Consider the following 13,039-nt stretch of genomic DNA (forward strand, 5'->3'; position numbering starts at 1 on the left):
AGTCAGCAGTCTGTGGGTGTGCTGCCTGCAGGCTAGTATTCCTGCAAACCACTTTTCTCTCCTCGGATCAATGTCGGATCATGGGAGCTCCTCCAGAGCCCGTCCTGCTACGCGGGCATCAAGCCACGCCCCCGTTATGAAGACAACCTTGTTATTTAAATATTCCAAAATAAAACATGTTATTGTATTAACTTAGTTTATCTATTTGCTTTATTCACTATTAAACAATGTTTTTTTACCTCACCATCAAAACTCCCAACATTTGCATTACTACCACAGCCATCTGATAATAGCTTTATTGAGCTCAGGACGGGTAATTATCGCCTGGGAGAACACCTCTTACCCCAAAAGCAGTAACCTGTGTGAGGGTTATTATCTAGCAATAATGTCACCTCCTCCCTTGGTCTATAAGGCTATAATAAGAACAGTTTCAAACAATCAAGTTGAAATGTGGCATATATTTTCCTTTTATTCCTAAATATATCCTATTTCACTTATATTCAATATTGGAATCGAAACAAGGGGACATTTACAAGTTATATATTGCATGGAAACTTGCACCAGGATCTTGACTTAAATAATTTTTTAATGCTTAGCATTTCATCAGTACTTCGTTTTCCAAGTAAGCAGTAAATATTTACTTACCGTTCACTTTCTTGCTTTAGGTTTTCATTTTGCTTTTCCTGATCTTCATGCGAGTGTTGAAGGGTCCGCAACTTATTTTGAACTCCCTTCAATTCCTCTTTCAAACCAATCTCCTTATCAGTTAATGTTTTTATTGTGTTCTCTGAATCATGATACCTTTGCTGAAATTCTTCAATTACAGTTTTCTTGTCGAAGAGTAATTTCTCCACACAATTGTTTTTATTCTCAAGGGTCTTTACTAGGCAATCCAATTCTTTCACTTTTTCTTCATAACCAGACCGCTCTTTTTCAAAGTCTGATAACTTTTTGTTGGCTTGGAGTATACATTGCTTTTCAACATCCAAAAGATTACTGTATTCAGACAACTGCTTTCTTAATTGCTCAACCAGGTCCTTCTCTTCCTCATTCTGCAGTTTGCCTAGGTCAGCTGCCTCACTTAATTTCAGTTTGAGGTGACTGTTCTCAAGAGTTACCTTCTCAAGTTGCTCCCTTAGACTTTCAAATTGCTCTTCTAGTTTTTTGATCTGGAGACTTTTGTTGGTGGAGACCTTTGCTACGTGCTGGCACCCTTTCCAAAGGTTATCAATAACGCAATGGAAAGTGCTCCCTCGTCCTTCTGCCTTCAAGGTAGAAACTTCAGACAATAACATTTTATTATGGGTTACAGAGTGACCTTGCATTGAATCTTCCAAATCCAAAAATGTCATTTCTTCTCTGCCCAGCATGTCTATTTTGACTTGAATATTTTTTATTTGAGACACCTTTTCAGAGAGGTTAAGTTTATTACTTTCTACTTCTGTAATCAATTCGCTGATCTTTACTTCTTGTTCTTTATTAAGTTTATTTTGTGCCTCAAATTCCGAAATTAGTTTTTCACATTTAACTTTCAACTGTTGAACTTCTTCATTTAATGCAGAGGCATTTTCTTCTGAACATGATAATAGTTGCTGCATGTGTGTCAGATCAGCTCTTAACTTGCTATTTTCTGCCCCTTCCCCTTGAAGTTCATCTGGCAATCCTATTTTTTGGCCCTGTGTGACTTCTAGTTTGTCTTGCATTTCCACCAAGGTGGAATCTCTCTCAGGAAAGCTGGGATGGCAAATCTCTATTTTCTCTTGAGCTGTTGTCATCATGGTACACACCTTCCCTTCCGTTCCTAGAGTAAAGACGTAAAACATAATTAGCAAATTAATTTAACAGAATGGGAACAATGGTTGAGAATGCATATTTTCAATTGTATTAAGTACATTCATGGACTTTAATCAGTGTACTAACTAGTCTCAGGTGGATAGCTCAGCCGCAACGTGCTCGCCTTGGAAACAAGATGACACGGAGCACCACAGGTTCGATCCCTGGGTCTGCGCTTAGAAACCTCTGGGTATTAAGCCCGTTATAAATAACCTATCATATAATACCTGAGAATAGGTGTCTCAGAACTCATTCAACACTGAGAAATTCGAGGTTGACCACCTACATTTTTTATTAGGCGAATCCTGGAACCCTTTTCAGCAAGACATGCTCAAAATGTGTTGCTCATGCAGGACTGACCTCTTGTGTACAATTTCTAAATCCGCAATCTCCCTCTACAATGATATACCTAAAATAAAGATGCCAAATCTTTAACGTGACTGCATGTCATGTGCTCCTAATGTAATATGGACAAATAGGTTGCCAAGTAATGCGCATATTTGTATGAATGTTTGCTTGCTTCTGCTTATTTCTTTGTTTACTAAAAATACCTGAAACATCTCAAATGTCCGTGAGGACAGGTTAATCGCATGGATGGAAGATTTTAGGGGAGGGTCAAAAGTGAATTTACTATGCTTTGTATTTATCTTTGTAAACATGCAAATGCATATTTTTCTATTAACAGCTTAACAAAAAGTAATTCTACTTTAGTAATAATCATGTATTCAGGGGGCCATGCGGGTTGATAAATGCCCAGGGTCAAATGTTAATAGGCCTGAGCGAGTGCCCTTGGACAAAACCACCCAGTTCGGCTCTTGTAACGACTGATTATGATATTAGCATCCCGGGTTAACATCAGTTGTAATCTAACAATAAACTAGAGGGTAAATGCTCCAAAATAAAGTACGGCAAAAATATACAAAATTACATTATGTGGCACTGAAGGGAGTCATGGCATCCGGCAGGGGGAATTGGGAGAGGGGGGGGAACCTTCCTCTCTGGCAAGTAAGAGAATTTTAAGCTGAGCATTAATGAGACAAAGTTGGGCTGGCTTTGATTGCGATGGGCAGCAGGTTTTCATGCAGTGGGGCAAGACGGGAAAACGAGCAGAAGTGAGAGGAGGCACAGGGGGCATAGGACAGTGATATTGTGTGTAGAGGATTGGAGGGACTGAGAAGGTGGCTAGACAAATGCAGTCAGCCAGGTACTGAGGAGCAAGACAAGTGATAGCTTTGTAGCCTCACTGAAGGAACATGAAGAGAGCAGATTAGCATGGGCAACAAACCAGCATAGTGCCAACAGGTAGAAGCGTGGAGAGCATAGGGCTAGTTTGCAGAATGTGGCTAGCGAAGTTGAGGGTTTTGTCTTGAGGGAATATTGGGTATAGAGAAAGACCAAGGAGTAGGCACAAGCAGTAGTCTAGTTTGTTGAGCACGAGGGTGGAGATTCAAGTTTTTGAAGAGTGGCGAGTAAGAAATAGTCACATTTTGAGTACTGAGAAAGTGAATACTAGCAGCAGAGGCTAGTGCTGAATTGTTGCAGTCACAGGTGGCTATCAAACAACGCCAACGATTTGAGTCGTGGGCCAGGAAGAAAGAACGTCGGACTTAGGGAGACGGGTGGGTAGGAATGGTGTTGTGAAAAAAGGACTTCCATTTTCAAGTTCAACAGGAGGCTTCAGAGACCAATTTATTGAAGAATTGCAGCTTTAATGGTTGGTAAACCGTCATGAGATGGTGGAAGGGAAAAGAGAAAAGGATTTGAGTGTTTCTTTAAAGCAGTGATGGTAAAGACAAAGGACAAGTGAAGTCTTGCTGCAGCAGAAGTATGGGGGGGTGAAGAGCAGAGGACTAAGTGCTGATATTTGGGGGATGCCGACAGGGAGAGCGGTGGGGTCAGAGGTTTGCAAGATCCAGAAGATGTTAAAGGATTTACCTTTCAGATAGGAAGCAATCTAGGCAAGAGCAGATTTTTCAAACCTGAGGTCCCGATTAAAAAGAAAAAGAGGAGTGTTGACAGCATTGAAGGTGGCATAGAGGTGCAAAAGGTTGAGTATAAAAGAGAATTTGGAGTGGTGAGCATCCCAGAGAAAGTTGGAGACCTACATGAGTGCAATCACAGTGGAGTGTTTACTCCAGAAGCCCGATTGAAGTGAATCGCCAAGGACATAATCCTCAAGGTACCTAGTAATCTGGCTGAATACAGCCTTCTTTAAGGAACTTTGAATAATAAAGGCAGACAAAGTAAGCGTAAAGGGTTTCAGTGAGAAAGAGATCAACCATACCTTAACACAACGAATTTCTGGTGGAATAGAAAAAGAGGAAACTCACTCAGTAATCCATCTGAAAACTGTAAAGTAGCCTGTAACTGTACCAAAAGACACCAGCTTAGGCCAAGGTAAAATTCAAGAACAGCAGCCAGAAAGCACTCTAACAGGTTAAAGTCCAGCACCATATAGGAGACTGGTGCACATCTACAGGTTTGGGGGTAGGTCGGCTAGCAGAAAGGCCCTTTTCTTTGAACACCAGTAACAAATCACAGTTTTGGGGATCTAATGCTTCAAAGAGCCAGAAATAAAGGTTGCGGTTATCAAATGTTCAGGTTGGGTTCTCGCTGCACATCTTGACGATATGTACTCCTTCAACGTAATCCTTAAAGATAATTAAATCGACACCCTCCTCACCCCAATCAATTATCCTGGTCTCAAAAATATATGAAACCTGTTCAACATTACCAGAATTAACAGAACGAGTAAGAGCCAGCAGGGTGGTGCAGGGTAAAGTCGCAAAATGCGAGTTCAATCGCAGCAGGGACGGAGTCAGGGCCTTTCAATTGAAAGGGGCCTCAAGCCGCAGTAACTTCCCCCTTGCTGCAAGTCAGCAGTATTATAACAATATATTCCTTTCGCTCAAGGGCTTTAAATGTGTACTTTGCAATGCTCTCTCCTCACGAGCTATATATGCTGGAGCCCTTCCGGCCATCACTTCCCTCAGGGTATAGAGAAGGGTTATCACCTTGTTGACTTTTGACACAGTTTCCGCTACATCAGCCACTTGCTAACAAAGAAGGATTTATAGCTTTTCACATGGAGGAAATGCTGAACACAGATACGATACAGTCGTGAAGGGGGGCATGGACTGCATACATAATACAAAGTGAGAACAGAATGGCTAGTCAATAGATAAGGAGCTGGGGACAAGGGATGGCATAGGTGCCATGACCATTCCCACCTGACCCCAACATGGCGGCAGAAATAGTTAAGCCCTTGGTCCATGTTCAATGCATGAGAAAGGAGATGAGGGTGAGCTGCAATACATGCAAATGAAGGAAAAAAGCACATAGTGGAGGGTTGGAACAAGGAAACCACAACCAATTCCTGGATGCGCATATCACAGGAAAAGGGACACAGCAATCCAGTGGATAGTTGGGGCATTCAGGAGAGAGTGAGCAATATAAAACGAGGATGAAGGAACCACAGTTTGAAGTAGTTCGGGATGGCGGTCTAGTAAAGTGCTGCTAGAGAGGGAGTGAAGGAGAAAGCAGGGAGCCGCATCTGTAACTTAGTCACTGATGGGAGCCAAGCACCAAAGATTGAGCACGCTGCAGAGAGCTGCTGGATGCTAAAGCCATGATAATGGCAATATTTAGAAACCACAAAAGAGAGAACATTTGTTGCTAGCTGCTATAACTCAGCACCAACCAGAAGCCAATTGGCTGCCAGTAAGAGATTGCAGGGCTAGCCAGTTGACAGCTATAATCCAAACAATTACAGGAGACTGATTCTAAGAGAGAAGGCCAGAGCATATTGGGGGCACCAGCATCAGGAAGACTACAGTTGGCAGATGGGTTACAAATAGACAGTTTGACAAGAACCAAGCCGGTGGGAGGGGGCGGGGTGGCAGAGTTCCTGCTGATAAAGTATCCACTAACGAAAGGGCCAATATGTGTGTGTTTGAAGGTGAAATGAAGATGAACACTTAAGAGTCTGAAGTGGTCTGTTAATCTCACATTAAGACATTGCTCACCAGAGGACCTTCCCTTCAAGCTAAGCAACTCAGACATACATTGATCAATACATGTGGCTCAGGCAGGGAAAACAGCTCAGTTTGCAGGAGATTGGGCTGATAACGTTTAATTTACTTACCTGTAACTATTGATCTCCAGTATGGGTCTGGCATGGATTCACATGCAAGCTCGCCCGCCTTCCCCTATGTGGCTCTTCCACTTATGGCCATCGTACATCAACGTTGAAGTGGCCCTGGCCTTGGCCAGGATGCCCTTATACTTAAGAGGTAAAGCATAATGTCTAAACTCTAGGGCTGCAGGAGCCATACCCTGAGGTTCAGAGATGCTGGGTCGTGGTGCAGAATCAAACCTCCCTCTGGACAGAAGTTGCAGAAGTAGTGGCAGCTTGATGAACTGAACCGCCAACAGACGTAGCAGGTCTGGATACCAGATTTCTCACGGCCACTCCCGAGCAACGAGTATCATCCTGCAGTGACACAGTGTTTGATCACTCGTAGCAGGAAAGGGAATGAAGGTAAAGTATATAGGAAAAGTATCTCCCATGGCAATAAGAAGGCATCCCCCCAAGCTCCTCGGCTGTGGGAATCTGCTGGCAAACCTCTGACACTTGGAATTCGTCGCCGTCGGGAAATGGTCGATCTGGGGATGACCCCATTTGTGGAATAGAAGATCCACCAGGTTCTGGAGAAGCTCCCTTTCGTGGCAAGAACGTAGTTCCCGGCTGAGCGAGTCTGTGATGGTGTTCTTGGTGCCGGCCAGGTGAAAAGGGACAAGAAATATGTCCAGATGAACAGCCCAGTGGCACAGATCTTGGGCCTCCCTGGAGAGAGCCGGAGAGCGTGCCCTTCTTCTGGATGTAGAACATGGTGGTGGTGTTGTCTGTCAAGATCCTCGCCACCTTGCCCATCATCGATGGCAGGAAAGACTTGAGGACCCAGAAGACGGGCAGAAGCTCCAGGAAGTTGATGTGAAGGGTCTTTTCTTCTGGCAGCCAGAGACCTCTGGCATGCAACTCTCTGGTATGAGCTAACCAACCCTTCAGAGAAGCATCCTTGGTGACGGTCTCCTAGTAAGCAGGAACTTGGAATGGGGAACCTTGCTCAATATGAGAGCACACGCCCCACCACTGTATTGCTCGTCGGAACTCCTTGTTGTGGGGGGCAATCTTGTCCGTCGAGGATCCCGAGACGTGGAGCCATCTCGCATCCATAAACTCCTGGAGAGGCCTCAACTGTAGTCTGCAAAGGAGGACAAGGAGGTTGATGCAGGAGGACATAATGCCCAACAGCGACTTCACGGCTTGCACAAACAACAGGCGCTGCACCTTCCCTAGGATGGCTACTACCCTCTCTTTCGATGGAGTCGCCAGGAAGCCACTGTTTTAAGTCGGGCCCTCAGAAACAGACCATTCTGTGATGGCCCCAAGCAGGACTTTAGTGAATTATGGAGAATCCCAGTACCGTCAGTAGATGCACGGTCCTTGCTGTGTGCTGGCTCGTCAGAGCATGGTAGTGGGATTGAACTAGCCAATAGTCCAGGTAAGGGTAGACGTGGATGCCCTTGCGACTGGGATACGCCTCCACCAGAGCCAAGCACTTTGTGTAGAACCTCAGGCCGATTTCAGGTTGAAGGAAAGTGTCTTGAACTGATAGTACCACCACTGGACCAGGAACGGCAGGGACTTGCACGATGGATGGAGATGTGGAAGTAGGCATCCTCCAGGTCCAGAAACACCAGCAAGTCACCTTCATCCAGTTGGTCGAACACGTGCTGCAACATGACCATCCTAAACTTCTGGGACTTCAGGTACTTTTTGAAGCGTCGCAAGTCCAGGATCGGCCTCCACCCTCCTGTCTTCTTTCGGACCAGAAAGTATCTGGAGTACACTCGAGAGGCCCAGAAGGGCTGGGGAAAGGGTTCTATCTCCACCCTTTTTTAACATTGCTTGGACCTCCTGTAGCAGCTGCGCCATGTGCGTTTTTTTTCGCGCTACAGGGGGGAATATGAGGACACCTGCATTGTAACTCCGAGGTGTGCCTCTGTCCGACAGCCTCCAGCACCCATCTGTCAGTGGTGATGGTCCTCCACGCACTGATGAATCTCACCAGCCGGCCTCCCACTGGGGTGCACAAGTGGAGGCCAGAGTCTACAGCCGGTTCAGGCCTGTTTAGGTGCTGGGGCCCTGCGGCCAGCACTGTCCTCCGCTGCTGTATGCTTGCGAGAGGCCTCTGTATGCCTCCTGCGTCATGGAGCGGGAAGGCTGCTGATGAGAGGTGGTGTAGCCCTTGGAGGACCTGCCAGGTTTTCCCCCATGAGAAACGAAAGGACGACCGACAATGCTGCAGGGTGGCCAGCAAACGGCCCATCTCTGTGTCAGTCTTCATGATTTGGAGAGACTAGTTGACTGTCTTGCCAAACAGGTTTTCTCCGTCAAAACACCTTCGACTGAACGTCCGGCCTGAAGTTGATGGCTTTCAGCCAACCTGCCGACGAAGAGACACTCCATTACTAATCTGACGGAATCTGGTGTTTGCAATGTCCACCACCACTGTGATGGCATGGTCCGAGCCCACCTCCCCCCTCCTGGAACAGTTCAAGAGCTTCTGCCTTCTTGTCATCAGATAGGAAGTCAAGAATAAGGCCCAGCTTATACCAGAGCTCCCGTTCGTAGTGTGACAAAATGGCCAATACATTAGAAGCCTTAATGGTGCTGGCAGCCGTATAGATACTCCTCTTCCCCATAGCATCCAGCTTCTTCCCCCCATGGTCTGGGGGTACCATGTACGAGAACGATGGATTCGCAGAGCATTTACTGTCCGTGGCTGAGACCAGTCAGGTGAAGGCTGGGACCTCAGGCACTTGGGGGCTGAGTCCAGGGCTATGCATTTCTTCTCGAGCCTGTCCCGCTTGTGCGGGGCAGTGCTTGGATTCTTCAACAGTGCTAGGCCTTCATCCCAGATATAGTCCAACAAATGAACGGTCATGATGGTCCTCCGCCTGGACTCACAATGTTGATAAAGGAAACATCCTTCTTCAACCCTGTGGGTGCCAGCTGAAAACGTTTGGAGGCCCTGAACATTATCGAATGGAAGGAGCCAACCTCATCCAGTGGAGAGGCCCTGTGCGGGTTATCCACGCCATCCACACCTACTGGTTTGCCGTCTGCTGGAACAAAGTCATCGGCTTCGGTGTCAGTCACTGTAGCCGCAATATCCGTGTGCGTTGCAGGGTCCCCTGTCGGGGTGAACACCCGACATGGTGACGACAGTGGTGTCGTTTGGCGCCTTGGAACCAGCAGGGGCCTTTGATTTATGTATGCGCCTAGACAGACTTCCAGGAAAGCGGCCTTGGAGGACTTCCAGGCGGAGCAGGGCCCGGTGTGGGTTGCAGCCTTTGCTGAATTTCGGATTGCAGCAAGATCATAATGTCCAACGAAACATCTCTGAGTCGAAGTGTAGAAGGAATGAGAGGGGGAGGCTCCAGGATGGTAAGTCTCTTCTAGAGAGGTAGGCGATCTAGTCCACCCCACAGCAACCCAGCCTCCAACGAGGGTGCCTGGGCCCCCTCTGTGGTCCGAGTAGTAGCCCTCGGGCAAATCATCACCCTCATCAGAGCTACTATAAAGGTGCCGGGGCCCACTTGGTTCAGTTCCTTGTTCTGCATGAGACTTCTGGGAGAAAGAGGCTGCTGTCCCCTTTCTGGGGGTCTTGGCTGAAGCTGTGGCAGTTCTCGCGCCGTGCCAGTAAGGACACTCGCAGAGTAGCCGTTGCTGTTACTTTGGGAACCACCTTTGTGGTCTGCTCTCCATTCAAAGTAGTAGTGGTAGTCGACAGGGTCATCGACAGGTGGCAACAGCAGTCATCGATGTGGCAGTTGATGACGCAGTTGAGGATGGTTTTGTCTTGGCTGGTTCACACGTAGATGAAGGCAAAGAAGGGCCCACCTTTGATTTCTCTTTCGTCGCCTTGTCCACTGGCAAGCAGAGTTTCGAAGGGGTCAAAGACCCTCTCTGAGTGTGCAACCCTCGCCGGCAGGCTCACTGTGGATGTGGTCGGCGATGGCGACCTGGTACTTCCCAAGCCGGGACCCGTAGAAGCGGCACATCCAGTGGGATCAGTGGCATGCGGCCTTGCCTTCTTTTGGACCAACAAAAGACCTCAAGCTCTTATCTGAGGGAGTTCGATCATTGGACCGGCCGGTCCTGGGAGAAGCGTGCTTATGCTCATGTCCAGAGGCTGAATTAGAGGACTCGTACCCTCTGCCTTCCAGGCATTTCTCACTGTATCATCTCTGCTAACTTATGTACCCAAAAAGGAAGATTGTTCCTCTTATTTTTGTATCCCCCCACAACCCCCTACGGTGCTCTCTCCCCATTGCCACATTTCTGTGCTGCTGCCTGTAAAAACTGTCAGAATATTTGTTTTAGGTGCGTTTTCCCCATGCATTGATTGTGACGATTTGTTTCAAAATCAAATTTGTGTACGCTCATCCTGTATGTTTGTTTTGTCCTGCTAGTTAAAATCCTACGTGCTCTCCGTTTTGTCCCCGTCACGTGCCCCCCGGTACCCCTCCTCACCTCTTGAGCTTCCACTGTTTCAGCATTCCTATTGTGATTCTCTGGTGTGTGTGCACACTCCTGTCATCTCGCTCCCTCCTGTGAGCCCAGCTGATCATCCGGGTTAAGTGTAGCACATCCTTTTCCCCCTCATAGCGCTCTCCATCTCTCCCATCTTCTCTAATTGCTTCTCTATCTCCGAACCTTCACTGCTCACCAAGTCTGGTGTGAAGAAACTTGAGGACACGCTCGACTCCAGCCCAGGCCTTCCTATCGCTAACACCTACGTCAGTGCTTCCGGCAGAGAGACTAACAGACATCATCTTCGTCGTTCCTTCCCCCGACCTATGGACTCTTCATATGGTTGCTCTGCTCGCTCCCTACTCTTCCTCGCACATCAATGGTGGCACCTGAGGGAAGGCCCTTCTTGCCTCCTCCTCGATTTCCAGGGTCATCATTAATGTCGATCGAAATGGTACCGTCTTCGTACAAGGGCCTCAAACCAACCTCCTTTTTTATAGGATTCGCCCTCACCTTATCGACTGTCCACCTTCCTCCTTACTGGCTGCCTTGCCAACTGCACTTAGGGCCCCCACTTGCTTCTTTGCCTCCATCTCACCACACTGCCTCTCTTACTATGGCTACTTTGACGTCTTCTACTATCCTAGCTCCCTTGCGCGCACACACTCAGCCCCCACCTTGTCATCCTCTCCCACGCTGGTGCCCTTGCCACCCACTGCTGATGCATCTGGGGATCCCCTGCCCTCGGCAGCCCCATCTCCACTAGCCCCCTGGCCTTCTACTACTGTCCCAGCTCCCTTGCCTGCACTACCTTCGGCCCCTCTGCCTTCTCTTGCCTCTACCTCTTTGGCACAAGTAGCGCTTACGGTTGGGACCTCCTTCCCCTGCACCCCCTCCCCTAAGTCCTTCAACAATGGTAATCTGCTCCATGTTGCCACACTTCACTCTAGCTCTGCAGTCAAGCACTCCTCTGACATCTGCCACCTCCTTGAACAGCTGGACCTTGATTTTCTTGCTCTCACGGAGACCTGCTTCACGAGTTTTGATACTTCTCCCTGAAGGCTACAAGATCCTCTCTGAGCCCAGGCTCATAAGGCCAGGAAGGGGCTCTGCCCTGATCTATCCTGAGTGGATCCCTGTTTCTACCATTACCACTCAGGCCTACTCCTCTTTCGAATGCCTGATCTGCCGGCTCTCTCTCTCCCCTGTCTCCTCACTTACTCTGGCCACCTTCTCTCGGCCGCCGGGCCACTCCACCCTCTGCCTCCCGAAATGGACTGACCTGCCATCCTCTCTCTTGTCCTCCGCCTCCCAACTCCTCCTACTGGCGGATCTCAACTCTTCAGGAGCTTTCCACAACCTATGCAACTTGGTCTCGCGCACTCCATTCCACCCGCTGGTCCGACACTGCTGGCCACACCTTGGATGCACTCATCTCCACAGACATCCCTCTCATGGACAGATCTTTCTCTTGCTTCTTCCCACCTGAAGCTCTACTCTCCTTTAACACTGGCACACCCAGCACTGCCTCCACCAACCTACAAGGTCTTCCAACCCATGAGAAACGTGTCAGTGGTTGCCCTTGCCTCCACCTACTCCCCTCCACCTTCTCTTTCAGCCTACTTCCACCCTGACACAGCCCTCTCCAACATTTACCTTTCCATCACAAATACTCTTGACATCCTTGCCCCAATCATGAGGGTGCGACTGAAGCCTCCCAAAAAAGTGCAATTCTTGTTAAGACCCTGATCTAGTTGACCTTAAACACAAGTGCAGGGCAGCGGAGAGGTAATGCGTATCTTCAGGTGCACCCTCTGATAAGCTGGCCTGCCCCCTTCGGCAAAGGCAATATAGACTCTGCATCCAGCACAAGAAGAGAGTCCATATTTAAACCCGCATCTCCGTGGCTTGCAACAATACAGCCTAACTTTTCAAAGTCTGTAAGGAGCTGGCCAACCCTACTGTAGCCTCAGCCTCTATTACACCCACCCAGGCGGGGCACTGGCTGCACACTTCACTGCCAAAACACAGGACATACTTTCCTCACTCTCCTCCGCACCCACTAGTGCACCATCATTAGGTTTTCCTGCTTTAGGGTTTTTTTTTTATTTTGTTATTTTTTTTTTTTACTTACGGGGGTGTTTTTCCAGTGTTTTCAAAAAATGTCAGAATCTGTGCACCAGTGTTTTCCCATTTGCCCCTTTCAAAACATCGCGGACAACTGTTTTTCCAGGTGTAAACACAGAAATGTTCTTTTATTGCTTCATTGCGTGCATATGTAGGGTAATCTCTCAGTGCGAGATGTTCTAAACATGTTCATGTTAATCCAGTATTCTGTTGCATTACTACAAGTCAAAATTATTGTAATAAATCATGCACTATTTCAAGGACTCTTTGCCCATTCGTGCCCTTTCTTTTCTTCCCATAAAGACCAGCTTTGACTATATGTAACAGTGCCACGATGCCTCCGGGCTGCTGCGCGGTAAATAAATATTAATAAATAAATAACATTGTTATATGTTAGCTCGTATACGCGGGGATGGGGCTGATGTGTGCATTTGATTTTTCAAAGACAGTGAGGTGATGGAAGCCTTTCTTAAAATT

General features: G+C 47.6%; 1 protein-coding gene across 3 annotated transcripts in view; it reads right to left on the reverse strand.

The window, feature by feature from the left end:
• The window catches only part of KIF20B (kinesin family member 20B), a 2,369,321-nt gene that overhangs the window by 760,631 nt on the left and 1,595,651 nt on the right, over positions 1-13,039 (reverse strand). For all 3 annotated transcript variants that reach the window (XM_069611316.1, XM_069611317.1, XM_069611318.1), the window contains exon 20: positions 646-1,801. In XM_069611316.1, coding sequence (XP_069467417.1) covers positions 646-1,801 — 1,156 coding nt within the window. The remainder of the gene's footprint in view (positions 1-645; positions 1,802-13,039) is intronic.

Source organism: Ambystoma mexicanum, chromosome 8 (genome assembly GCF_040938575.1).
Source record: "Ambystoma mexicanum isolate Mex_15411 chromosome 8, UKY_AmexF1_1, whole genome shotgun sequence".
Classification (NCBI taxonomy): domain Eukaryota; kingdom Metazoa; phylum Chordata; class Amphibia; order Caudata; family Ambystomatidae; genus Ambystoma; species Ambystoma mexicanum.